Below are 27,813 nucleotides of genomic sequence, written 5' to 3' on the forward strand. Positions count from 1 at the left end.
TCAGCCATAATTTCGACGTCTTAAAGACATACCAATTCACTTCAGACATTTCAAAGACGTCTTCTAAACACTTCTAAGACTTCACTTATCTTCAAGACATTTTTAAGTCGTCTCTGTACTACATTGTATCTTCCTATCATCCAATCTTCCTAACAAAAATTCCACAAAAATATTTTCCATCGCGAAAATCCCACAGGAACAGAAACCCTCTGAAGCAGAGTCTATTATCTCGATCATAATTTTTCCAAAAACGACGCATAATTCGAAAGAACGTTCATCTGGGTCCCTATATTATTCATAATCCAACGCGTATTTTCTATTGGCCGAGGTTGGTCCCGCTGAGGGACTAGCTACGCTGGCGTAGGTCGACGCCGTATGCGCTCAGTCAGTTGCGCGCCGGTCGGCTGTGTGGATGGCTCTGTGTGGATCGTTATCGGTGGTTTTTGGTGTACTTCGACAGGATTTTATGCGAATACTGGGATAGAACCGTGCCGCGGGGTACCCTCACGAGAAGGTCAGTCGAAAATCTCCCTCACTTTCATTTCAAAAACGCCAGCCGATCCCGTTTCGCCGCGGATCCGAGTCGCGAGACTCTCAAAGATAAAAATGGCGTGCCGCCTTAGCTTCCCTCTTCCCCGCCTTTAAATCGCTACCAGTCTCGTTTTGACAGCGTTCGAGGCTTCTGTTTTCAAAAAGTACTCTAGATCGTCGTTTATCTCCTCTATTTCACCCCGACTCAGTGGCAATTGTTACCCACTTGGATAATTTCAGTGAAAACTGGCTTCCCTGTGCGCCTCGCCTCGCCGACCGCGATTTTTTCGCCGCGGCGATGCCTCGTCTCGTGCCATTTTGCGATCATCCTAGTTTTCTGCTGTAATAAGGCTGGGGGGAGGGGCTGCATTTATAGCGCTTTAATTTCCGCTATGGTGGACCCTGGGACGGGTTTGTTCACCTGTCAGGACGCCCTATCTGTCGGTGACCCAATTCCGAGCCTCCCACTGGAAAATGGCATTGTGAGGTTCGCACAATCGCGAGGCTGGAGTTGGTTGTTGTCGTTGCCTGGTGTCGGGCTGGGAATAATACAAATTGAAAACGGTCGTTGGTGCCTTGTACCTGCACCTGTGTGGTCGCTTCCGGATTCTCGGTTGTTTCGTAAGTTTACGCTCGAGGGAGGTGCGTGGAATTGATGGATAATCTAATCTGTGGAAAGTGACCTGGGGACTTGTTTCTGTAAATGGATCAATTGTGAAAATTGCTTGGATTTTGAACTGAAAATGACATGGGCAGATAGGGAAGAGATTCTTGGCGATTTTTTCTGAACTAACTTCATCTTAAATACGATATAAGTCTTAAACTAAATTTTAGCTCGTGTATAATAATAATTATTGGGATCGTTTATCATCGAAAGTTAGTCTTTATAAGTCTTAAGTTAAATAGTAATTCATTACTAATTTTAGTTCATATGTGGTAATCATAATATAACAATGAATAATTATTTGGATCGTTTATTGTGAAAGTAGTAAGAGTCCTTACAAGTTTTAATTTAATTTTGCTTATTCCAAAATTAAGATTTCGTTTGATTTATAACGACTGTTACTACTTTCATAATAAACGATCGAAAAGATTGTTTAATCGCGATTACAAGGTCTCTGCATAAAATGGAATAGAATAGAGGATTTCTGAGATGAAGTTCAACCAGCGCTCGTGCTTGGAATGGGTAGTTAATTGTTTTTTGTTTTACTTCGATCTTACCGGCGGCAGGTTGTGTTAATAATAATGACCTAATCGCATAGTTCTCTAATTGGTGACGCTGTTATAAATTGCCAACTAGGAATGGTTTCGTCACAATGCCGAATTCGGCGCTGAGTCATTATTTATCGAAAACTTTGTTCGTTGAAAATGTTAGATTAGCGTAGTGTGATTTTCATTTTCGATATAACCTCTAATATTTTCGTTCTGTGGAATTAATCGATTCATTTTCTGTCCTTTTAGGAATCCTATACTTTAATTCATAGAGGTTATGTTTAAACTGACAATTATACGAGTTAAAAAATGAAACATCACTCTTTATCATACCAAGGTATAGTCACTCAGATATTAAATACAAATTTCCATGAATAGGAATTCAGAAAATTCAAAAAAGTACATAAAAAGACTTCAAAAATTTGTAAATTAAATATTTGAAAATTTGAAGGGTTAAATTAAAAAATTGTTCAAGAAAGAGGGTTTCAAAATTTAAGATGACTTCACCTGATACGCTAACTATTAACACCAATAAAGAATCTGTCAAATGCTTTGGCGCGAATATTTAAAAAATTCAAAAAGTGAGGTTAACCACTTCCTAAGATTATTTTATTACTTTGTATTTATATTGATTACTACTTTGTAACACGATTTTTCATTCTTCAAATAGGCCAAAGTTTTTCTTCATTTCCAGTGACAATACACTGCTACAAGGTGATACATTTTTGCTGTTCGTGTTTAATTATTATTCAAGGTGTAAAGCTCGGTTCGAATTAGTGTTCGAATATCAATGGGCTACTGTACACCTTTCTTTGATCGAGCAATTTCCTCTGAGCTCGTAGTGTGTCGTGTGTTTACAGTTACGTCACCGTTGCCGAGCTTGGGCGTGTGCGCGTCTTCAGCATAAATTAATAAATTAGTGTCGTCCTGATCGCGTCTTCCGGATCGCTGTTTCGGCGACATCTGGCTTCGCGATTCTACAGGAACTACTTCCGCGCCATGCAGAATCACGAATTGCAATTTGTCGAAAATTACGCTCCACTTTAATACTGAAACGACCGATGTCAATGCACATGCATGTACAAGGTGATCAGTTTAACTGGAATCCCTCTAGCTTTCTGGATTTTTAATGATCCTTATTCAGCTTTACTGGAAGTAAAGCTGAATTTCCAATGAGTATCGACAGCACAGTGATAATAGAACTTTGTGTTTGCATAGTTTGTGCACAGTTCCTTTTATGGAGGTTAGGATTAATTCTATAGTGTTTCGTTTCGAGGGTTTTGGTTTCGTGATCTGCGCCCTTAACCCTTAATATACCAAGAGTCCCTCATGACTCCAGGTACCTTAAAAAGCTTTAAGAGCTGCTTGTTAAGAAACGTTAATTGCCATACTTTGGTCCATTAAGGGTTAATTACGTAGTTTCTGTCAGAAAATTGCAGAAATACAGTGTCGAGCATGAAAGGGTTAGGAAACTTCTGAATATATAGGTTACCGCAATAATGGCGCCAATTTTCAAACGTCAAGTAGGGAGCTCTCGTTGGTGCCTACTCAGCCGTGTTTAATACGTTCAGTGGCCAGCGGGATATTTAGGGTTTCTTGTTGGGAACGCGGAAAATAGCTCGAAGATTGCACCGTGGTAGTCGATCGTATCGAAATTGTGTGTTACATCGAGCTTCTAATCCTATTTCTCTCTTTCCTCGTCAGGTCTACATCTACATTCTCAGGACTAGAGTTCGCGTTTTCCATGGCGTATGAAAATAGTACTTTATGGGGAACTGCCTGCTAAGTTATTTTCCAATTATTTTAGACTCCCTGTCGAGCGATTCTACTATAATTCTATAGTATAATATACTACTTCCTTTACTGTAGATTTTATTACATATCGCAATAGCAGTTATATGTATCCACGAACGACAGAGAAAATAGAAATCAAAGTTCAATAAGATTTAATGCATAAATGCGCATGCGCGGTGTAAAATTATTTCAAAATAATGGCGGCAATCGTCAAGCCCGATTTTCAGGGAAACCTAACCTCTGTTTCATAGATCGTAGGTAATTGAAGTCGATAATACTTTTTTCATTCGTCGTGTAAATGTTTTTCCTTAACCTACAGGTGAACAGTATTTATTCATCGCGTTTTCATATTCACAGGAAACACTGCGATGCTTCTAAAAATAGTCGTGCGACAGTTTTAACCTTTCTGCTCTGATTAGTGCAGCCACTTTTATGGAATACAGGGAAACGGTATTATGCTATAATGTTTTACAAGTATTGGAAATAATTGTGGATATTGAACTGTAGGTATTTTATTGAACTTATAATTATGAGACGATATTTTTTTTTATCAACACTGATTTTATATTATTCCTTTTATTATTACTCTGTTTTAATGTAGGAAAATGAAAATTCAGATTTTGTATAAGATCCAGAATCTTTATTTTTATATGGCAAATTTTACATGAAGTTTTTTAAACTTATCTATCAACATTTTTTATTTACAGCTATTCTGAGACTCTCTAGGTCAGAAAATAAAAAAGGTATCTCACAAGTGTCTAAAAATTCGAAGTTTTTAATTTGATTATTTTTCTAATCTTTGAAACCTTTTCGTAGGACTTTAATTGGTACGAAAATCAAGGAAATATATACCTTATAGGAAGAAAATGAAGCGTTGCTCTCGGTGCGTGAAATGGGTTCGTAGAATCTGGATTGGCACTGAATCTATGACCGCAATGAAATGATATTATCCGTATGAAGAGTCCCGCTGCTCGATTTTTCTTTCTTCTTTACATATTCCTTTTCTCCTTCTGTGCCAAGTCGTTACGTCAAGTTCGTAAGACTAACTGGTACGAAATGAATTTTATCGTACGCATAATCGAGCCGAGCGACATTCGACTTTCCTTTTTTCTGCGGTAGAAACTGGTTTCTGAGGGCATCGTTACTAGTCACGTCCACGTTTATCGTTATCTAGCGATCTGACTAATTAATTAATATTCACCGCTTTCATTCAATCCTTCACAAACCATTCAGCATTCTCTCATCGAATGGTGAATGATCTGGTCGAAGCTGGTCGAATTTCAACCCTTAATTACTCATCCTAATGATCTTTTACAGGATTCTTTAAACTTCATTCTCAAATTTTTGTAGTGCCTTAGTTCTCGAATTAGACACAGCAAAAAATATAGAAATTTTATATTACTCTGTGCAAGTAATTAAGGTTTAAGTGAGATAGAATACTAGAATCTCTGATTTTATTTTTCCTTTTTTGAATGTTTGAGCTTCTAGTCATCGAATAGCACTCGAATTTTTCGATACTTTTAGCTCGTATTTTTTTTTCTGTATCGTCGCGCCACGAGAACGATGAGTCACCGCTATATTTATAACGCGAGAGGCTTCTCATTTTATGGAGATATAATTAAGTACAAATAGATTCAATGTCAGGCTTAAATCAGTCACAGCGTTGAATTATTCAGGCAATGTTTTTTTATTGGACAATGTGTGTTTGATTTATCGTACTGAGGAGTTCAGTAATTTTCCAAATTTTCTAGGTCGATGGAACCCATCAAGACTTGACCCAATTTTAAATGACACTCAGTATGTAGGAAGATGTAGGATCTCAATTGAAGTTAATATCAGCATGATGACTCTAAAAAAAGGTGACTGACTGCTAGGAAGCTATTCTCACTGGCTACTCAATTTATTTCTGTTGTTAGTAGGTGTTCTATTTTTGGGTCACCTTGTATATTCAATTTTCTAAGTCTCTAAGTCTCTGAATTTAACACTACAATTATTCTCAGGTAGCACTTTAAGGGAACCACCTGAAATCGAAGATTAAAGGTTAAGTTGAAGGCAAAGTCACAAGAGAAGCCAAGATTCAGTGAGTCAGAAAGGGATCTTCACACTCAGATTTCGTATAATTGCATTAGACAAATAATAAAGGCGGTTTGGAACCTGATTTTTAAGTTCTCGAAATTTTCTTGGACAAGTTTTCTTCGAAGTTTCGAGAAAGCCATCCCTAAAAAACAGTAGATTTAAAGTTACACAGTTTCGTTTAACAGGATGCTGCATATGCAGACATTTCTGTTCGAGGCACTCGAGACTACAGGGTGATCAGTTTACCTGGAATCTCTCTAATGAGTGTTGGCAGCACTCACAATGCTAACAGCATTTAGAATAAATGCTGCCAACACTCTGAGGGTTTCCAGCTAAACTGATCACCCTGTATGACAAAAAAATAACAGCATTGCATAATAGTATCGTATTTCGAAGCAATTTCTGATACTCTGTGTGTTTCTCCATGCAGTGATAGTATACGAAAACTGATAATGAGCGTACAAACACTTTTTCGACTCACTGTGAGTGGTGTGCCAAGCGAACACGATGCTCAAGTAAATGACGGAGGTGACCAAGCTGGCCGACACAGCAGATTAACGTAAATGCGGACGTGACGTATCTCGTGTACAGCAACTAGCTGCGCTCTATGCACGAAGTGCCACTTCCATAGCCTTAATCGACGATTTTTTCGGCCTTCGTGCTCTCTGCCCGAGCGCATTATCTCTGATTGCATTATCGTCCCATTTCGCAAAAATAGGGTCACCCATCGCTTCTGATTTCAATCTTATTTCTACTATTCCCATTTCTCTCAATGCAGGGAGAAGATCGCCGAATTTGGGCTTAGGTGGGAGTGTTACTGTGACCTTGTGATGTGTAGACAATTCAGACAATTGTTGCAGAAGCAATAGATATTATTTTGAAAGGCGAGAAGGACTCTGAGTGATTCTATACTTATTTAAAGGAAATTTGGTATATGTTGGGTTCAAATATTCCCTGAAAGTAAAAAAAGTACTCTTGCTTACTTTGCTCTAAGTTTGGAAGCTTGCACTATCTTATTTTTTCTTTCTAAATTCGCAGATACATGATTTATCGTTTGTGTTCAGCACTGGAATGACGTGATCGTTAATGGACGCGGCCTTTATCGAAGAGCAAACGTTTATCGAAGACCTTAATCCATATCGAATCTCAGAATCAGAGGGACTGTCTTCGTAGATAGTGTCCACAAGGGTATTTATTTTCCTGATACGCCGCGAGGCATATTATGCAACAACTGATCGACACTGGCATCGATCGCGCTCTGTTTTTTGCCTGCTGGATTATTGAGTCTGCTTTCCTGAATCCCTGCAAGTTCCAGGGTTTTTGACCTTTCCGCGGCTACGCCGAGTCATCTTCGATAAATAGAGAACAGCGACGTGCCAAGGAATCTTGGATGCACTGATGGTTCCGCCAAGGAACCTTTGGATGTTTGTCAAACGTAAATGAAGGAATGAATGGACACGTTTCTGCTGTCAGAGGTCGCGATGCAGTTTGAAATTTCACTGTGACAATTTCTTCATGCCCTTTGTCTGCATTCGGCTTATTTTGAGAGAGACGTAGATTATTCTGAGAACGTCAGAAGAACCTCTGTATTTTTAGCTTCATTCCTTCGTTGGACGTTTAGTTTTTATTGTGGGAATAGTTTGAGCACTTCTTGAACCAGTTTGAACTGTTGCTACTGTTCGACTTTCGTTGAATAGATTATAGAATGTTCATGTAGCTGCCTCAACTAGTGAGCATTTATTTATTTTGAGCAGTTGCGGTGATGATGTCTTATACTTTTATTTGTAACAGAAATAAGGAGACCAGTCAGTCTGTAATTCCCAGAGTCTGAAAATATCGCTGAGCTCAGGGAAAATTATTCTCAGACTATTTTGAGCGGGCACAATTAAAACTATTACTTAAATAATAAGGCAGACTAGTCGTAGGCAGTCTTAATTAGCTACCTCATTTAAGCAAATAGCATTTCTTATTTTAAACCTGAATTCTCAAATATTTTCCCCGGTTCTTATCTTATCTTCTCTCATATTTCCACAGGATTTCTGTAAATACAGTACTCAAACACGAGCAATTAATCTTCCAAATGTACATATAATGAGTGTAGACTTCTGGACATTCAATATTCGAGTCGATGCATCATCTAGCCACGCTCTCAACCTCGTTAGCTGGCCGAACCCCTCTGTGGAAAATAAAGTCGTATTGTTGATGGCATCCTTCGAATCGACAACTGAAAACCAGGTCGTTCTCGAGACGTGTCTCCGTTTTCATTGTCTAGTGTCCCTAAAATTGCCACTCGAGGCGAGATTATTGGCTACACGAGGCACGCCTCCTATCCAATCAGCTGATCAATTTAAGAGGCTCAGAGTCCTATTTAACGAAATTTTCTGCTTTTTTGAGAGTAGATTTTTCAGATCTGAGAAAATTCGTGTCAATTTTTTTAGGTTAGTTCTGAAGCTGAAGAGAGATTTCGAGTTTTGCTCAGATTGGAAGACACTTCAGATGTTGTGTGATAGTGTCCCTATCAAGTTTAGGATATCTCTGAGAAATAGTCTCAGCTTTTCTTTGACTTTAGTTACTTGGGATATCGTTTATCTCAATCCCTCGATTAGTCCCATAAGTGGGCTCCCAGACGTCAAATCGCTGGCCCATTTATAGATAGCTTTATATACAGGGTGGACAGGGAAATGCTCCCATTTTGGTATTATACTCTTCACAGACACTCTTCTTTTCAGAGGATGCAAACACTTTTTATTTATGATGGAACATTTTATAAATTTCTCAGATTTTATTACTATTATTATCGCAAAGTAAATTTTTTAGAGCTCCTCGGAAGTTTTCAGAAATTCTCAGGAAGAATTCAAGAGAGTTAAGTCAGAGGATGCAGAAGAATAGCTGGAATAAAGTCTCCAATAACTCCAACCTCCTGGCTGCTCGAAGATTGATACTATGCATTGATACAAATTACATCCAGTCTTATTCTAAAAGCGATTTCCACGCCCGTGGGCTCACCTTGTAAGCGACACTATTTCGATGTCACCCTATAGAGCACGTACTGTGAGCATTGGCGCCACGGTGACTCCGCTGGAAAATCAATAGTCTGACGCTGTGTTCGTGGCGAGTTCATCTTACCTTCAGCGTTGCGGCGTCGCGTCTATAGCGTGGCCCTTGGCCAGGTAATGCACGCGCTCGCTTGGAGCCGCTATCCCCGAAGAGAGCCGATTAAACGGAAAATTAGCCCTGAACCGAGGAAAAAGGCCTGTTGCAGGGCAAAGAAGTTCGACAGAGATTTCTTAGCTAGCTGTTGACCTGCCCTGCCTCGCCTTGCGTCGCCCTGGAAGCAATATGATCAGCTGTGAGAGTTCTTTCAGCGAAGGTCGCGAGACACTTTTTTCCTTCAGGTGGTGAAGGTGAACGTCTGAGGTGTTTGCTGAAGAAAATGCTTGATAGTAGTCGATGAAAGGTTCCAGTGTTGGGACGCCGCTGGATTTAGAGTGTAGTAGAGTCTAGTACAGTGTCTGAGAATGTCTGAGAATGTCTGGATGCGTTCTTACATAGACTATCGAGTATGGTGGGATGACCAGTGCCTTTAGATAACCACGAGCAAGCCTGAGGAATTTGTACTTCGACGTAGAAAGTGAAACCAGGAGTGACCAGCAGTGCTTATCGGTGACGCAGTGGTAGCAAAAGGTTGGCCATTCAACAACGCTTCAGAGGTCTTCTAACACTCAGAGATTCGCGAATCAGACTTGCATGAAGCTCAGAAGACCCACTGTGGGATGGGAAGCTTCTTTTCCCATGTTGGGGGACAAAGAGCTTCTTGTTCCACGTTTTCATGACCGTTTGTTCTGCGCGGGGCTGGGATGAAACGGTACTCTGTTGAGTTGATTCACTGAGAACCTTAGCATTCTAGAAATTACTGAATAGAACGAGGACGAGCTTGAAGTAGATCTGACGAACCCTGGGCTTGGGTCGACACTACTGTTTTAAAACTTGCATTAGCAAAAATATTTAACTGAGTTGAAACTTGAAGGTCTTCTAACTTGGTGATGGAATTTCACTTCAAAAATGCAGGGATTAAGCATGGAAAATAATGTTAGACTATAATGTGAGAAAAATCAACACTGTTTAATCTGTGTCTAGACTCCTGGCCCCGCCCACATGGCCCCTGGATTTTGTTCCAACAGTAGAATCCTCTGGTCAGCTTGCAATATAGTTTCTAAGGAGATTATAGGTCGTAAATCGAAAAGTAATATCAATAGAAGGTTCAATGAATGGAGAAGGATTGTAAAGGAGTAAAATTGCATCGTGTGCACAGAAGAGGCGATCTTCGCCCAGCCACTTCTCCCACGAGCTCCGCGCAGAGTACAACGAGAGTAAAGCGAACCTTCCCCGATTATCGTGTCGTTCACTTTGTGATTCATTTTACTCCGCCCACGCGGCGCAGAGGCACTAATCTTCCTGCTCCCCGACGGTTTCTCTCGGCCGATTCTCATTAAGTATGTCGCTGCTTGCGTGTAATTGCTCTTAATTTACGGTAAGTGTCCACCAGGCACTTAAGAATCTCTTTCATTTCGTTCATTTCAACCCCTTTCTCTTCTATTTCCACCAAAACTTTCGCTGGTCAGTTTCGCTAATTTTTGTTCCAGTTGTCAAGTTCATTTCACTAGTCCCTTGTGAAGAATAGATAATCAGGAAAAAGGGAGGCAGAAGTATATTACAGTTGGCTTGAAAAGGAGGAATCAGAGATGGATCAAGACTCATCAGACTAATAATCAATGCTTTCTGGGAGTTTAATTTAGAATTAGGATCCCAGTTTAAAATTCATGAATATTTACTGTACAAATGAGGATGCTAGATGTACTGTGGATTTTTGCTAAGGAAATGGTTTAGGGTCAGTTGTCCTAATACGGAATACTTTTTTCTTCATATTTTACTTATTTGTTGAACATGTATGAATTTGTAGGAAATTTTACACTCTTGTCTAATAGCAATCAAATTTAACATATAATGATTCAGTGCTTCAAATAAAAATGTCTGCATACGCAGCATCCTGTGAAACGAAATTGTGTAACTAATTCTACTATTTTTTAGGTATGGCTTTCTCGAAACGTCGAAACTGACCCTACTAACTGTTGCCCAGAGTGTCGATTCCAGGGTGCTTTGGACAGAACAGAGTCACAGGGAGACGAAATTCGAAAGTACCGATAGCTTACGGCATCCCTGACCTCGTTGAGTCTCACACTCAGAGGTTAAATAACGTGTTCAGCGGCAGACGCGATTTTTCTCAGCGCTCGATGCGTGTACCTGTTTAGATCGATTTTTCCAAGCGGCGAGGTATCGGTGTCCCAGCACCGCTGTCTCGGGTCTCGTCTTTTCGGCCTCGTATCTCGGCAGCAAAGTGTCACCGTCGGTGAACGACGCCCATATCCACTTACTGTGGTTTTCCTTGAGTTTTTGCTCGCCAGCGCAGCGTGGACGTGCAAAGTTACCTGTCGGTGCACTTGGGGACGCCGACGAGGCCGTCAAAGGGCTTTCACGAGCAGCACAGTGCTCTCTTAACGATATATTGTTCAGAGGAGTAATTTAGGCGTGGATCAGGTTTGTGGGATCATTCAGGGCGCCCCGGTAGGCGTTTCAGACGCTCGAGAGATCAAATTTACTTTCAGTTCTTGTGGAATCCCTGAATATAACGCTTTTTCTTTCAATTACTGCCTTGGTGACCTAACCCCCTCATCTCGATTTTCTTTGTAGGTGTTTCTGTCGCCCACCTTTATTGTATCTCTTTTTTCTGCTACAAACTGGGCTTTCTTGCCTGTTAATAGATACATAAATAAATATTTGCTCGAGACTGTTAGAGTGCTCAGTTTGGGAGAGATATTTTATCTGTTTTGCAAGCTACCTGGTATCTGAGCGAGAATCGTTCGAAGGAGTTTCGTTCGTCGATTCGATCCCCGTTGCGACGCCATTGGTGCATATTTCGCACGTGTGACATCATTCGCGTGATGTAATCACGCGTCGAGGAACTCCCACACGCTTTGAGAACGTGCTGCCGCGCGATGTTAAACCAACACCCTGAAATTTAGCTGTACGTGCACTTGACAATACTACTGGCTCTGTGCTTTCATTAGAATCGCGATAAAATGAAGTTATCAGAACTTATTAGAATTTTCTAAGCGCCTTTATGAGACAGACATTAGACACAGAAAAAGAATTATTACTCTCTGATCAATTTACGAGACCCCAGAGTCATTTATAATCTTGAATACGTAATCAAGCCTGCAGATTTTTATGCAAATTTATTTTTCTTTCAATATTTTTTACATTTTTGCATATTATGTGCATTCTGCATTTTTTGTGGATTTAAATTTCTCACAAGTGAATAAAAATCTGCACTCTACTAATTACGATTCCTAATGTACTATAAAAGTTTGTTTGCTCGTTCGACTCGATGAAATCACCGCCAGGATTGTTTTATTCATTTCTGGCTCGTTGCTGCTTTGAATTATTCAACCTGACCAGTGTTATTCATTGTCAGGAATTCTACTTTCCACGTAATCATAAGCTCCTTTATTTAAAAAAATCTTCTGCGCTGTTGAAACTTTGTATGTATAAATCATTCCCTGAAAAATGCAGCGGCTACGTCTCTGCACGAAGATCGAGTCGCGTCTGTATTTACAGTGCCGCAAATAGAACACGTGCATTATTCAGGAAGGATGCTACGATCCTCGAATTAGTCACGGCGTTTGTGCCATTGAAGAGTAATACTCGTTTGTAAAATGCTTCCTTCGATTGGTCACGTTATCTCCTTAGACGTAAGAGGTACATAAAACATAAGAGAGATAAGATTACGCCTGCAGTCCTTATCTCAGAGATGGCTGCGCGAAATTATTAGCAATCACTTTATTGTTTCGCTAAGTTAGCGCAAAGTATTACGTTAAAACGATAATTAGGATAAATTATTCGATTTTTGTCTGTGGCTAATTGCTCTGGTTTTGTTTCAGGAGCGCCCTTTCGAAGGGTAAAACAGAAGTGAGTTGTTGGTCCGATTGAGAAGATGACGACCGACATCTCGGTGGTGCGAGGGGGTTGGGACCCCACGCTACAACAAGAGATTGTCGATGAGTACGAATACGACGGGGGAAACTCGAGCTCGAGACTTTTCGAACGTTCACGAATCAAGGCACTAGCTGGTACGCCACCCTCACCCTCTATTTTTCAACCCTTACGCACCTCACTTGCTTTGTTCAATGGACCTTCGCCAGGCCCTATTTAGCCTGCAATAATACTGCAAGTGTGAAGCCCTTTGGGACGTCAAATGATATAAAAAGTAGAGAACAGACAATGTAGAATCAGGAAGGCTATGATATGGATTCTTTAAAAGGGCATTCTTGTTTAGATGATGATTTTTTAAGTATTTTTTGGAAATTTCTTGCAATCAATCTATGAACTAAATGTTAATTATGATGAAAAAATAGTGTTACTATTTTGGTAGCTTCTGTTAGCCTTAGGAAACTAGATGGTAGGGCAGTCATTGCCACATCCTTTGATATAGATATGACAGTGATAAGTTTCTACTTTAAAGTTTATGTTCTTTAAAAGAAGTCAGTAGTACTGATCATCGAGGGAATGAGAAATGCTATTGTGACAGAGTATTACATAACACATGTGAATAGATAGAACTTGCTGATATGGTTGAACTGATAAAATATAAAATTAATTGAAAATGGATTATGACAAAGTTGTTTTTAATTTGAGAGGTAAAATTAAGAACTAGTTCAGAGAGTCCACAATTTTTAGATACTCTAACCTATTCTTGTAGTATTTCAATGAATTCTAATGTCCATTTTTTGTTAACTAGGTGAACGTGAATTAGTACAAAAGAAGACCTTCCAGAAATGGGTGAACTCCCACTTGGTTCGGTGTTCCTGCCGAATCGGCGACCTCTACGTCGACCTCCGTGACGGAAAGATGCTCATAAAGCTCCTCGAAATTCTGTCAGGAGAACGTCTACCACGACCCACGAAAGGAAAAATGCGAATTCACTGTTTAGAAAACGTCGACAAAGCCCTGCAGTTCCTGCGCGAGCAGAGGGTGCACCTGGAGAACATGGGGTCCCACGATATCGTCGATGGGAACCCCCGTTTGAGCTTGGGCCTCATCTGGACCATCATCCTGCGCTTCCAGATCCAAGACATCACGATCGAGGAGACCGACAATCAAGAGACCAAATCTGCGAAAGACGCTCTGCTCTTATGGTGTCAAATGAAGACAGCTGGCTACCACAACGTCAACGTTCGAAACTTCAGCACGTCCTGGCGCGATGGCCTGGCCTTCAACGCCATCATCCACAAGCATCGACCTGACTTGATTCAGTTCGAGAAGCTGTCCAAGTCGAACGCCATTTATAACCTGAACAATGCCTTCAACGTGGCCGAGGACAAGCTTGGTCTGACGAAGCTCCTCGACGCGGAGGACATCTTCGTCGACCATCCCGATGAGAAGTCGATCATCACCTACGTGGTCACTTACTATCACTACTTCTCGAGGATGAAGCAGGAGACTGTGCAAGGCAAGAGGATAGGAAAGGTGGTGGGCATCGCGATGGAGAACGACCGCATGATCCACGAATACGAGAGTCTGACCAGCGATTTATTACGATGGATCGAGGGTACTATTGAAGCTCTGGGCGATCGCAGATTCGCTAATTCCTTGGTGGGCGTCCAGTCTCAGCTCTCCCAGTTCTCTAATTATCGAACAGTAGAGAAGCCTCCGAAGTTCGTCGAGAAAGGTAACCTAGAGGTTCTTCTGTTCACTCTGCAATCGAAAATGCGAGCCAACAATCAGAAACCCTACACGCCCAAGGAAGGCAAGATGATATCGGACATCAACAAAGCATGGGAGAGGCTGGAGAAGGCCGAGCACGAGCGAGAGTTAGCTCTGCGCGAAGAACTGATACGTCAGGAGAAATTAGAGCAATTAGCAGCGCGATTCAATCGCAAAGCTAGCATGAGAGAGACCTGGTTGTCCGAGAACCAGCGATTGGTCTCCCAAGACAATTTCGGCTTCGATCTCGCTGCCGTGGAAGCTGCTGCTAAGAAGCACGAAGCCATCGAGACTGACATATTCGCTTATGAAGAACGAGTCCAAGCTGTAATGGCGGTTTCACAGGAACTCGAAGCTGAGAAGTACCACGATATCGAACGTATCAATGCTCGCAAGGACAACGTCCTCAGACTGTGGACTTACTTACTGGAATTGCTGCGGGCTAGGAGAATGAGACTAGAGCTGTCCCTGCAGTTGCAGCAGAACTTCCAGGAGATGCTGTACATTCTCGACAGCATGGAGGAGATAAAAATGCGTCTGTTGACTGACGACTATGGCAAACACTTGATGGGCGTGGAAGATCTTTTGCAGAAACATTCTCTCGTCGAGGCTGACATCAACGTCCTGGGAGAGAGAGTGAAAGCAGTCGTCCAACAGAGCCAGAGGTTCCTGGAACACGGAGAAGGCTATCGACCATGTGATCCAACGATTATTGTGGAACGTGTACAGCAACTCGAAGATGCTTATGCTGAGCTGGTACGCTTGGCTGTCGAACGACGAGCCAGGCTCGAAGAGTCTCGCAAATTGTGGCAGTTCTACTGGGACATGGCTGACGAGGAGAACTGGATCAAGGAGAAGGAACAGATCGTGTCGACGGGAGATATCGGTCATGATTTGACAACGATAAACTTACTCTTATCGAAACACAAGGCTCTGGAGAGCGAGATCCAATCCCACGAGCCTCAATTGATGGCTGTCGCTGCTGTGGGAGATGAGCTGGTTCGCCAGCAGCACTTCGGCTCTGATCGTATTCAAGAAAGACTCCAGGAGATTCTGGGAATGTGGAACCACCTTCTGGACTTGGCTGCCTTCAGGAGAAAACGTTTGGAAGAGGCAGTGGACTACCACCAACTATTTGCAGACGCTGATGACATCGATATTTGGATGCTGGATACTCTGCGACTGGTTTCCTCAGAGGACGTCGGCAGAGATGAAGCTAACGTTCAGTCGCTGCTGAAGAAACACAAGGACGTCACAGACGAGCTGAAGAACTACGCTACGATCATCGACCAGCTGCATCAGCAGGCTTCAACTCTTGGCGAGCAGGACGCTAAGTCGCCCGAAGTCTTGGAAAGACTCGCTTCCATCGACTCCAGGTACAAGGAGCTAATGGAACTAGCCAAGCTGCGTAAACAGAGATTGCTAGACGCCCTGTCACTGTACAAGCTGTTCAGCGAGTCTGATGGAGTCGAGCAATGGATCGGCGAGAAGAACCGAATGCTGGAGACTATGGTTCCCGCTAAGGACATCGAGGACGTTGAAATCATGAAGCACCGATACGATGGCTTCGAAAAGGAGATGTACGCGAATGCCTCGCGAGTTGCTGTCGTGAACCAGCTGGCCAGACAGCTGCTGCACGTCGAGCATCCTAATTCTGAGCAAATAGTCGCACGCCAGAACGAGCTGAACCAGAAATGGGCTGAATTAAGGGAGAAGGCAGAGAACAAGCGCGACGAACTGAACTCTGCGCACGGCGTGCAGACCTTCCACATCGAGTGCCGTGAGACGGTGTCCTGGATCGAGGATAAGAAACGAATTCTCCAGCAGACAGACAGCTTGGAGATGGACTTGACAGGCGTCATGACTCTGCAACGTCGACTGAGCGGAATGGAACGCGACCTGGCAGCCATACAGGCTAAGCTAGACGCCTTGGAAATGGAAGCTCAGAACATCCAGCAGCAGAACTTGGAAGATCCAGAGGTGATTCGCGAGAGGATCGCGCAGATCCATACGATCTGGGAGCAACTAACTCAAATGCTGAAGGAACGTGACGCCAAGTTGGAGGAAGCTGGCGATCTGCACAGGTTCTTGAGAGACCTGGACCACTTCCAGGCTTGGTTGACTAAGACGCAGACTGATGTTGCCAGCGAGGACACTCCGACTACCCTCGCCGATGCGGAGAAACTACTAACTCAGCACCAGAATATCAAGGAAGAGATTGATAACTACACTGACGACTATCAGAAGATGATGGAGTATGGAGAGAGGCTAACCAGCGAGGCTGGCGATGGAGACACGCAGTACATGTTCCTTAGGGAACGCTTGAACGCGCTGAAGATGGGCTGGGAGGAGCTACACCAGATGTGGGTGAACAGGCAGATTCTGCTGTCGAACTCTCTGAACCTGCAGGTATTCGACCGCGACGCTCGCCAAGCAGAAGTGCTTTTGTCCCAACAAGAGCACATTCTCGCTAAGGATGAAACGCCAGCGAACTTCGAGCAGGCGGAGCACATGATCAAGAGGCACGAGGCGTTCATGACGACGATGGACGCGAACGACGAGAAGATCAACTCTGTGGTGCAGTTCGCTGGACGACTTGTCGACGAGGGACACTTCGCGGCGGACAAAGTCAAGAAGAAGGCCGAGAACATCAACGAGCGTCGCCGAGTGAACCGCGAGAAGGCGAACCAGTACATGGAGAAGCTGAAAGACCAGTTGCAGCTGCAGATGTTCTTGCAGGACTGCGAGGAGCTGGGCGAATGGGTGCAGGAGAAGCATATCACTGCTCAGGATGAGACCTACAGGAGTGCCAAGACGGTGCACAGCAAGTGGACGAGACACCAAGCCTTCGAGGCAGAGATAGCGAGCAACAAAGATCGCCTGCAGCAGCTGCAGCAGGCTGCCGAAGAGCTGATCCAGCAGAAGCCCGACCTGGCTGAAATCATCAAGCCCAAAGTGGCTGAGCTCGCTGACCAGTTCGAGGAACTCGAGACCACCACTCACGACAAGGGAGAACGACTGTTCGACGCCAATCGGGAGGTCCTCATTCACCAGACCTGCGATGATATCGATTCCTGGATGAACGAGCTGGAGAAACAGATAGAAAGCACAGACACTGGCTCAGATCTGGCCTCTGTGAACATCCTGATGCAGAAGCAGCAGATGATCGAGACGCAGATGGCAGTGAAGGCTCGGCAAGTGACGGAGCTGGATAAACAAGCGGAGCACTTGCAGCGCACTGTTCCAGAGGACAAGATGGAGGAGATTAAGTGCAAGAAGGAGAAGGTAGCGCAGAGATTCGCTCAGCTGAAGGCGCCTTTGATCGAACGCCAGCGTCACCTGGAGAAGAAGAAGGAGGCGTTCCAATTCAGACGCGACGTGGAGGACGAGAAGCTGTGGATCGCGGAGAAGATGCCTCAAGCCACCAGCAACGAGTACGGCACCTCCCTGTTTAACGTCCACATGCTGAAGAAGAAGAACCAGTCTCTGCGCACGGAGATCGAGAACCACGAGCCTAGGATCAACCTAGTATGCAATAATGGACAGAAGCTGATCGACGAGGGCCACGAGGACAGTCCCGAGTTTGAGAGGCTCATATCCGAGTTGACTGAAAAGTGGAAGGAGCTGAAGGACGCCGTGGACGACAGGAACAAGCACCTGCTGCAGAACGAGAAGGCCCAGCAGTACTTCTTCGACGCCACCGAGGCGGAGTCCTGGATGAGCGAGCAGGAGCTCTACATGATGGTAGAAGATCGCGGCAAGGACGAGATCTCCGCACAGAATCTGATGAAGAAGCACGAATCCTTGGAGCACGCCGTGGAGGACTACGCAGAGACGATTCGCCAGCTGGGAGAAACCGCCAGGCAGCTCATCAACGATCAACATCCTCTGGCCGACCAGATCGCCGTGAAACAGTCGCAGGTGGACAAGCTGTACGCAGGATTGAAGGACCTTGCTGGCGAGCGACGAGCCAAGTTGGACGAGGCTCTCCAGCTCTTCATGCTCAGCAGGGAGGTCGACGATTTGGAACAGTGGATCGCCGAGAGGGAGCTGGTCGCTGGAAGCCACGAACTTGGCCAGGACTACGACCACGTGACTCTCTTGTGGGAGAGGTTCAAGGAGTTCGCTAGGGACACTGAGACGATAGGCTCCGAGAGAGTAGCTGCAGTGAACGGTATCGCAGACTCGCTGATCGCGACTGGCCACTCGGACGCGGCCACCATCGCAGAATGGAAGGACGGGTTGAACGAAGCCTGGCAGGACTTGCTCGAGCTGATCGAGACTCGCACGCAGATGCTGCAAGCCAGCCGAGAGCTGCACAAGTTCTTCCACGACTGCAAGGACGTCCTTGGAAGGATCCTGGAGAAGCAGAACGCTATGTCCGACGAGCTGGGTCGCGACGCTGGCTCCGTCTCCGCTCTTCAAAGGAAGCACGCGAACTTCATGCAAGATCTGTCCACGTTGCAGACCCAGGTGTCTCAGATACAGGATGAATCGGCTAAACTGCAGGCTAGCTACGCTGGCGACAAGGCTAGGGAGATAACGAACCGCGAGGGAGAGGTGGCAGCTTCTTGGAAGAACTTGCAGTCGCTCTGTGCGGAGAGGAGGACGAAGCTGGAGGACACAGGAGACTTATTCCGCTTCTTTAACATGGTCAGGACTCTGATGATCTGGATGGACGACGTCGTGCGTCAGATGAACACCTCAGAGAAGCCTCGCGACGTCGCTGGCGTCGAGCTCCTGATGAACAATCACCAGAGCCTGAAGGCAGAGATCGACGCCAGGGAGGATAATCTGATGGCTTGTATTAATCTTGGGAAGGGCCTGCTAGCGAGGAACCATTACGCCAGCAGCCAGATCAAGGAGAAGCTTGCGGCGCTGACTGATCATAGAAACGCGCTGCTGCACAGATGGGAGGAACGCTGGGAGAACTTGCAGCTGATCTTGGAGGTCTATCAGTTCGCCAGGGACGCGGCGGTTGCTGAGGCATGGCTGATCGCTCAGGAACCTTATCTCATGAGCCAGGAACTGGGCCACACGATCGACGAGGTGGAGAACTTGATCAAGAAGCATGAGGCTTTCGAGAAATCGGCGGCTGCGCAGGAGGAAAGGTTCAGTGCCTTGCATCGACTCACCACGGTTAGTAATTTTCTACATGCAAAAAGGTTATGAATATTTGTATCTAACAATGTGTATTCTTCGTAGTTTGAGTTGAAAGAATTGAAGAGGAGGGAGCAAGAGCGAGAGGAGGAGGAGAGACGCAAAAAGGAGGAAGCAGCAGCAGCAGAGGCAGCTAGATTAGCTAAAGCAACTCCAGTAACTAGTCCTGATGAGCCGCCCAGTGAAAGGTACTGCACTGGAATATTTCAGCGATTCATTTTAGTGGCACAGTAGAGAATACTTGACCAGTAATCAAGTCATGGCGCACTGGGTTCTAAAATTCAATGAAACTCTAAATTCACCGTCTCACAATAAATTGTATTTAGTTATTTCAATAAGGAACCTGAGTGAAACTATATTTTTCTATTTAGAGCCGAGGCTGATGGTGTACCTAGTGGAGAACGTCCCTCTGGCGAAGACGAATCACATGGTAAGAGAATCTGTATTTTGCAAGGTTTTAAGCAATCTGATACGAGTGTAATACTTCTCACAATGCATTGGAATAGACAAATAACGATAATCTGTTCAGAGTAATTCGATCTTTAACGAGTCAGAGTATATTGCTAGTCTTCATTACAATCTCTTCTGACAAGTTAAACTTGAACTTTGATTGATAGTGACACGAAAGGAATGTTGATCATTGAGTGCTCAATTCGACTGCAAAAATGAATTAAAACATTTGTCTCTCTTTTTTTGTCGTACTACTAATACAACGTGTACCGTACAGTTTTGCTTCCCACGTATCTTGTTCACTTAACTCTTAGGCGACTGGTTTTACAAACTGGTTTGTTTGGATAAGCATGAAATTGCTAACAGCACGTTTATTTTTGCCTCTGTCTCTCCAACCTGGATCGACATCAATCCCTCTCCGATCAAATCCGTTTCTCCTGATCTGTGGATCATTCCTAAATGCACCCTAAAAATGCGGCACGGAATGCACAAACCACAGTGGCACATCGCAAGGCTTCTACACGTACACCACAGCCTCAAGATAAACCCAAGGAAGGTGAGTGTTCTAACAGTACAAGAATTTTTGCGCTCGAGATTGTTTCATCTTTGTACGTTCGCTCTGAGAAAGATAACTTAATCTTTTATTATAGTTATATCTTATTAAATAATGCCTTACTTAAGCATTAGATACTTTGTGCTCATCACATTCTCTATATGCAATTCATTCTTTTTTTATTCATCAATTACTAACGAGTGGAGAGGGTTGAAATTTTTTTCCAGGACATAAGGAATTCGTATACTAATTATATTGTTTTTAATTGCTGTTCTATTAAGTACCAGTGCTCTTATTTTGGTATGAATAATTATTAATTTCCTTTGCTGTTACTTGATCTCTTTATTCCATAAATAAAACTGGTACTTAATGGTTCAATTGAATTTCATATATCTATAGATCCTGCTTTTAGCTGGTGATGGAGCATAAAATTAAATCATCTTCACAGCAGATCATTCTTCTTCTTTTTGTATTAAAGTTAATTCATATCATGCAACTTTTTCACTAATAAAAATGATTAATATTTTTGTAATAAACATAGCAATCAGATTTGAATGATTTGAAACAGTTGCACAGTATGTGTTCATTATGGATTTTAAAAAACCTTTGAATCTTTCAGCACAGAATTCGTAGAGCAATTGTACGCCTATTGCTATAATCACAGTCTCTATATTTGCTTTTTTATTAACTCTAGCAGGTGATGGAGTCGCTCTAGCTGAGGCACAACACAATCAATTATTTCTCAAATCAGATTAATCGCGATTAAAAATTAATATTATATCTTGCACGTGTTTAATGATGATTTATTTCTTTAATAAAATGGTAGGTATAAATTGCACAAATCAAACTCTGTCTCTTCACGATCAATGAGTTTCATACATGCAAGAAAGATTAGTTTCGCGTTAAAAGGTAAGCATGTATAATGATATAAAAAAACATACTCGAATTTGTCGTTTTCTAAATTATGTTGAGTTGTGCATGCAGAATTTTCCATTGCTGTGGCGAATGCTTTTAGAGTACCATGTACATTTTACTCTTCACTATTCGTTATCTGTACCTTTTCTTGTGACATTCTATTAATTCTTACTCACGTTCATTTTTTCCTAGTCAGTTTCTAATAATTTAGAATTAAGCAATTACTATAGTACATATTCTTTTTCATTACTTTCTAAGTATTTATTTCTGAAAGTAAAGCATGATAAAATTGCATGTCTGGTATAGTGCATGCTCAGAAACCTGCACGTTTATCCATGCAAGGAGAAGCCACACCACCTGTGACCCCTTCGTCAAAGAAACCTCCACAAGGTCTGTCCAGTCCAACAAGTAAGTTCGCTTGTAAATTTGTTATTTTATTCAATTCCCCTCAAAAACAGTATAAAACTTGAAGAGTATAAGGTTCTCAAAAATAATATAAAATAATAAATAGCAATTGCCTAGGCTACAAGTAGCTAAAGTAATTTGGTTCATTTCCTGAACTGGACAGTCTTTCTCTTGGACCAGCTGGGCAGGCATCTCCAAACTTGTCTATGAATTGACAAGCTTCTATTATTCTTAATGCCTCATCGACAGAACGTGACAAGGATATTTCATTGAGTGAGATGTGCCGTATCAACTGATTCTTATCAATGATGAACAATGCCTTCAAGGATATTCCTAGCTTTTCATCGAGCACTCCGTACATTCTAGATATCTTCTGATTTTTATCTGACAGAAAAGTAATTTTCATATCGCCCAAGCCTCCCTGCTTTCTTGGCGTGAGGATCCATGCAAGGTGTGAGTACTGAGAATCCGTCGAAATTGCTACTATTTCACAACCTTTTGCATTGAAATGAAAACACATTTGCAACATTGGAGTGAGACACAACATTTGATGCTAATTGATAAGTGTGTACCTATTTTTTGGAATTCTTGAAGACGGTCATTGAACTGTATCACCTCTGTGGGGCAAATGAAAGTAAAATCGTAAGGATAGAAAAACAGTATCAAATATTTTCCTTTGTAATCGTTCGACGATATATCTTGCAATTTCATATCAATTACTCCAATGCCTGACCAAGAAGGCGCAGGACCCAGTAGTGCAGGCACTGGTAGTGTTCTTATCTCATGCGGTTCTTCTTCTCCATTTGGTTTCTCTCCACAGCAGAGATGTTCAGATTTTGAATTCTTCGAAGCCATGATCAGTCAATGAAAAAAGGAATCTAAAGTATTTCTCAACAAGCATGAACATTGCTGCTTCAGATTTCCATGATCAAAAACAAAAGCTTGAATTAATAAGTATAAATGTCAGTTGTCACGAATGGCTGTCAGAAAGCACTCTACAGTGATGCATAAGAAGTATAAAGCAATACCTGAGAAAAAGTAGACATTATAAAGTTAGTTGCAGTTAAACTTACCCCATTCTACAGTAGCAATATTATTATTCTCTTTTAACAATTTTTCTAAGATATTCTTTAGAGTAATCAACAAAGTACTGAAGTGCTTTGCATGGGCATGTTGCATGAGTATTTAGAGAATGAAGTTGAAATGTTACTTGTAGTAATGAATCCCTGTCCCCTGACCACATTCAATAAACTAGGCTCTCGATGTGAGAAGTAAGTAGCTAATAATGTCCTCTGTGTTGCGTGTATCGTTGAAAGCTCCAAAAGGAACCGAGTCTGGTACTGTAAGACGTAAGGAACGTAGCCGCAGCAAGTCACCATTCAGAAGCTTCCGCTGGAGAAAGTCAGCCAAATCGCCAAGTTTAGATCGCAGTGGCGTGAGTGATGATGAGCGTAGCATTTCTGGTAAGCAAATATATGGATTCATTTATTTCTCTATCATAATACTCACTATCATCACTTCGCAAGCTCTGAACTTCCATCAAACATTTAATTAAGTCGTAAACTCTTTGTTATCTAGGTGGTGAAGGTCATCGAAAGAAAGAAGATACTTTAAAGTTGAAAAACGATTAATCCTTTCATTTTCAGCTGTTCAGTTGTCAGAGTTCTTTCCATAGAAAGACAGAAGTGCTTCCCCAATTTTTCAAATCCTAGACTTTAAGTATGTCTCTGAATGATAGTGATCATGTCCTGCGAAGTGAGATGTTAGGACCCTGGGATCCAATGCCACTAACACTAAATTTATAGTGCATCCTACTAATTGTATGTGATTGGAATTGAATCAATTTACAAAGGTGCTCTGCCACGAATGCGTGTATGTTTGGGTATTTGAATTGCATCTAGCATTATCTAACACATTCAATAACTATTTAGTATTTGCTATTCGAAGAGGGATGTTCTTGCGATGAATGTGACATGATTATTAACTGTCTTCCATGTTCGCAGCTCCATCAAGGGAATTTGGATATTAATTGTAATGTAGATAATCTTATTTCTTATGCAGTTCCTTAAATAGTTCTTCGACGATTATATCTTTCAGTTGCTTCAAGTGTTCTTTGATTTTCCAGAACAACGAAGTCCTGAAGACGAATTCGAAGGCGTGTTGCAACGAAAGCACGAATGGGAGAGCACAACGAAGAAAGCGTCCAATCGATCCTGGCATAAGGTGTATATGGTTGTTTGCGGACAAAGCTTATACGTGTACACGGATCAAAAGGCATACAAGGCTGCGCCAGATCAACCATACAAAGGAGAAGCTCCTCTGGACATCAGAGGCGCGACTATCACCGTAGCGAATGATTACACTAAGAAGAAACATGTCTTCCGAGTAAAGTAAGTCTTCAGAGGATATTCTACACTGCTCAAAAAAATTATGGGATACAACAATTTTGGGCAAAGATTTTAATTTTTAATTTCTAATTTTTGTCCAAAATTTTCCCTTCCATAATTCTGTCGAGCAATATAGTTTAGAGTTTGCTGCTTGTCCAGCGTTCATAGAGTAAAGTTATTTCATGATTCTGATATTTTGCAGGTCGCAAAGCGGATCAGATTTCCTGTTCCAGGCCAAAGACGACGCTGAAATGAATGAATGGGTTACTGTATTGAATCAAGCAGCACAGGGTACATCAGGTGCAAGCACGTCCAGGGCGCACACTTTGCCCGCGCCTACACAAGCCGAGACCAAGCGGCGTAGCTTCTTCACTCTCAAGAAAAAGTGAGTTTAGAGTAGATGTTGCTGAGAGGTTTAACTACCCCGCGTCTGATATCACGTAACTCCGACATATCATGTGAAATTAGTCTAAAACGAGGAACCTTCTTTCTATCAAACATTTTTCCAATCGTTCCTCTTACGAGTCAAGTCATTTTTCGCTCTACGTTCTATCTCTCGCTACTTTCTCCTTGTGATTAATGTCGATTAAATATGTTCATTGCTTGTTCGAGAGACCGTGTGAAGGTACATACGTTTACAGGGTAATGCTATGCGTGTTTGACGTGGATTAACACCTTCCTTCTTGCATTTAATTGTCCAGTGATTTCTAATTTCATTGCCTCTCGTCGTCTGTATCTCTGAAAGCTAAGTAACCCACTGAAGGTGTAGGTATTCTAACGGATACTTTGCTTCATTTTTTATTTAATGTCATTGATCATCATTACAAGAGTGGCAGGTGATCACCTCGGGGCATTAGAACGATTGAATCAATCGCTCGAGGTCTTCTCCCAGCCATTCCATCATTACGACTTAGCGCTGGCAGACCATCCATCTCATTCGATCATATTGCATTTATCATATTTTAGAAAAGCCAAAAAGTAGAAAGTGAAACCAATGAACGTAAAGAAAACAGTACACAATTGGAACAACATTTAGTGATTGCGGTGAGTCGCACAACAATCCTAGATCATCATTACCGTCGTACTTATTGCACGATTAATTCATTGATCATCATTTCCAGTTGTTTCGTTGTTCCTTTTTGTATATTTCTTTTTTTTTCTCTCTTTTTTTCATTATCATTAGCATCTCGAGAAGTACAAGAGGAATGTTCTTCCAATTGTGAATGCGGAATGATCATATCGAGGTTCTCTAAATAAGAGAACACATGTATGTTGCAGTGCTTACTGTGTTTCATATGCGCGCCTAGAGGTTCCTTTCAGTTCTTATTCAAATCTTCAAGTCGCTAATTAGTAACTACAGTCATATTTCGTTATCCGTTAGGTATGATTTACTAGCACAGTTCCTGTGTGCTTAGACTGATTAAGTTACTATTCGATGTAAAAGTACTACAAGGCCTGATGTTCCGATTAATGTAAGATAAAACACTTTTACTTTACCTTTCGTAGACTTCTTTTCTACACAAATCTTATCCTATGCAGAGCTCTATATAACTGAATGTTAAATTTAAAATTATTAAGTACATGTTCCAACATTCTAAGATTCTAAAATTCCTAGAACTTAGAGAATATACATTTACCATGAATATCAAAAATAGAACTGATAAATGTCGCTTAAGGAAATGTATATGAATAAGTGTGAAACTTAAGGGACTATAGACAAAGTTCAAACCAAACCACATTGACCATTAACATGGTTTCAGCTTTGTCAGATTTAGTGTCAACGAATAGCGATGGGTGACTGTACTCTCTAATAGGCTATTATATTTCAGCGACAAAACATTTCCAAAGCATTTCTATTTCAAATGATCCACACAATTTGTATATATTATTTGAAATAGTATTTCAAATACTAGGCCCAGGTCTAACATGTTATTTAAAATAATATTTTGAATATATTGTTTTAAAAGTAATCACAGGATTGGAAACAGAGCTGGGTTATTTCAAATAGTAAATAGCAGATTGAAATAATATTTCAAATAATGTGATTTCAAGTGTGCTCAGGTCTGTATGAAACACAATCGTTTAAATGTACCGCGTTATTCGAAGAGCTCATTATCACAGGCTTCTTATTCGCATTTTCTATTGTTTTCATTAAAACGTTCCTTTACTTTCGCCTAGTATGATGTATTTTTATGCGTAGATCATCAAATATTGTGTATCATTGTTGGATTCTATTGTGGCGCTATCCTTTTATCATTGCTTCATTATTACATCATCATTTCACGCTTGTTTGCTATCAGAGAACTTTCAGAGATCTCTTCATTTATTTACAGAAAACGATATACAGTAAACTGATCTTCCTATTGAAGATGAACAGCAAACGCTACACATGACAGCATGCAGCTCCTAAAGACGGAGTTGATTCATGCATATTACTTTAACTGTCCAAATTTATGTGTAGCAGTCGTATGCTCGTCAGACCTTGAACGATAGTATAGCATTCATTTAGCAGCATCAAAAGATATTTTGAGACGTAGTAATGTTCGTGCTCCCCGTTTATACAGGATGGTCCATTTTAATCTGACCACTTTATGAACCCCAAAGCTCTTCGCTTTGACTGTGGGTTTTTATGCAAGTGCAGATTTTTAGAAACATATAAATGCATAAAGATCCACAGTTTATTAATAGACTAAAAGTCTATAAACCTTCTTGCAACTTAAGCAATTTTAAAGTTTGCGTAAGCACACAGTATTAGAAGTAATAAAGCTGACAAGATAAAAATGGACTGTGCTGTTTTTTTGTGGAAAAACCAGTTCATTACATGAGTCATGAGATCTAAAGAGGCTGAAGCAATATCTGTATTTTTGTTATTACATAATAATTGTAACAGTAAGAAATAATTATTTAAGAAAGATGTCACAGCACATTTAAGTACCCAAAATGAGTAAAGCCATAATTTACTGTTCAAGTCTTTTGTACGATTAAGAATATTTTTTCCTGTAAATTTCCTCCATGGCTTGTCAATGTTTTTCTTGGTATGTAGTTCTGCTTTATGCCTCGTTAATGAGAACCTAGCAATGCTGGGTCAAAGATCTGCAGATTTATCATCTAGACTCTAGATGGTATTGAAGATACACATACTCCTACACCCATACCAATAGTGCATCAATGTTTTAATTTAACGTTTGATTTGTTTGCCAATTTTCAGCTAAACCGGAGCAGTGAAGTTCGGTATAAGCCGCTCCAGCACAACACATACGTTTAAAGAGAAATGTTTCGTCGCTCTGCGTGGTTAAAGGCAACGTTTAACAATTAGGAGAGATATAACACACACACGGCCATGGTGTTTACCGAAATGAATTGAAGGACGACCTTTCACTAAACGAGTCACTTAATGATGATACGCCTACATCTCGACTACTATCAGCCACCGACTAAATCTAGAATATTTAAACAGCTGTCTGTATGTGTTAAATAACACTTTCACGCGCGTGTAGGCCATTTCAAGTC

General features: G+C 41.8%; 1 protein-coding gene and 1 pseudogene across 6 annotated transcripts; one reads left to right on the forward strand and one right to left on the reverse strand.

Moving 5' to 3' along the window:
* The first annotated feature begins 395 nt into the window (after nt 1-395).
* Beta-spec (spectrin beta chain) lies at nt 396-27,651 on the forward strand. Of its 6 annotated transcripts, XM_076382678.1 has the most exons (11): nt 396-514; nt 12,612-12,800; nt 13,469-19,572; nt 19,639-19,781; nt 19,965-20,023; nt 20,543-20,599; nt 21,818-21,919; nt 23,233-23,379; nt 24,042-24,306; nt 24,506-24,688; nt 27,512-27,651. In XM_076382678.1, exons 2-11 carry the CDS (start codon nt 12,665-12,667, stop codon nt 27,513-27,515), a joined length of 7,200 nt encoding a protein of 2,399 aa, XP_076238793.1. In that variant the 5' UTR covers nt 396-514; nt 12,612-12,664; the 3' UTR covers nt 27,516-27,651. The 6 variants fall into 6 exon arrangements, with proteins under 6 accessions (XP_076238793.1, XP_076238794.1, XP_076238796.1 ...); XM_076382679.1 differs by lacking the exon at nt 21,818-21,919; XM_076382681.1 differs by lacking the exons at nt 21,818-21,919; nt 23,233-23,379.
* LOC143181852 (peroxiredoxin 2 pseudogene) lies at nt 22,148-22,771 on the reverse strand (annotated as a pseudogene).
* Nucleotides 27,652-27,813: the final 162 nt, after the last annotated feature.

The sequence above is a fragment of the Calliopsis andreniformis genome, chromosome 7, assembly GCF_051401765.1.
Source record: "Calliopsis andreniformis isolate RMS-2024a chromosome 7, iyCalAndr_principal, whole genome shotgun sequence".
NCBI classification, from domain to species: domain Eukaryota; kingdom Metazoa; phylum Arthropoda; class Insecta; order Hymenoptera; family Andrenidae; genus Calliopsis; species Calliopsis andreniformis.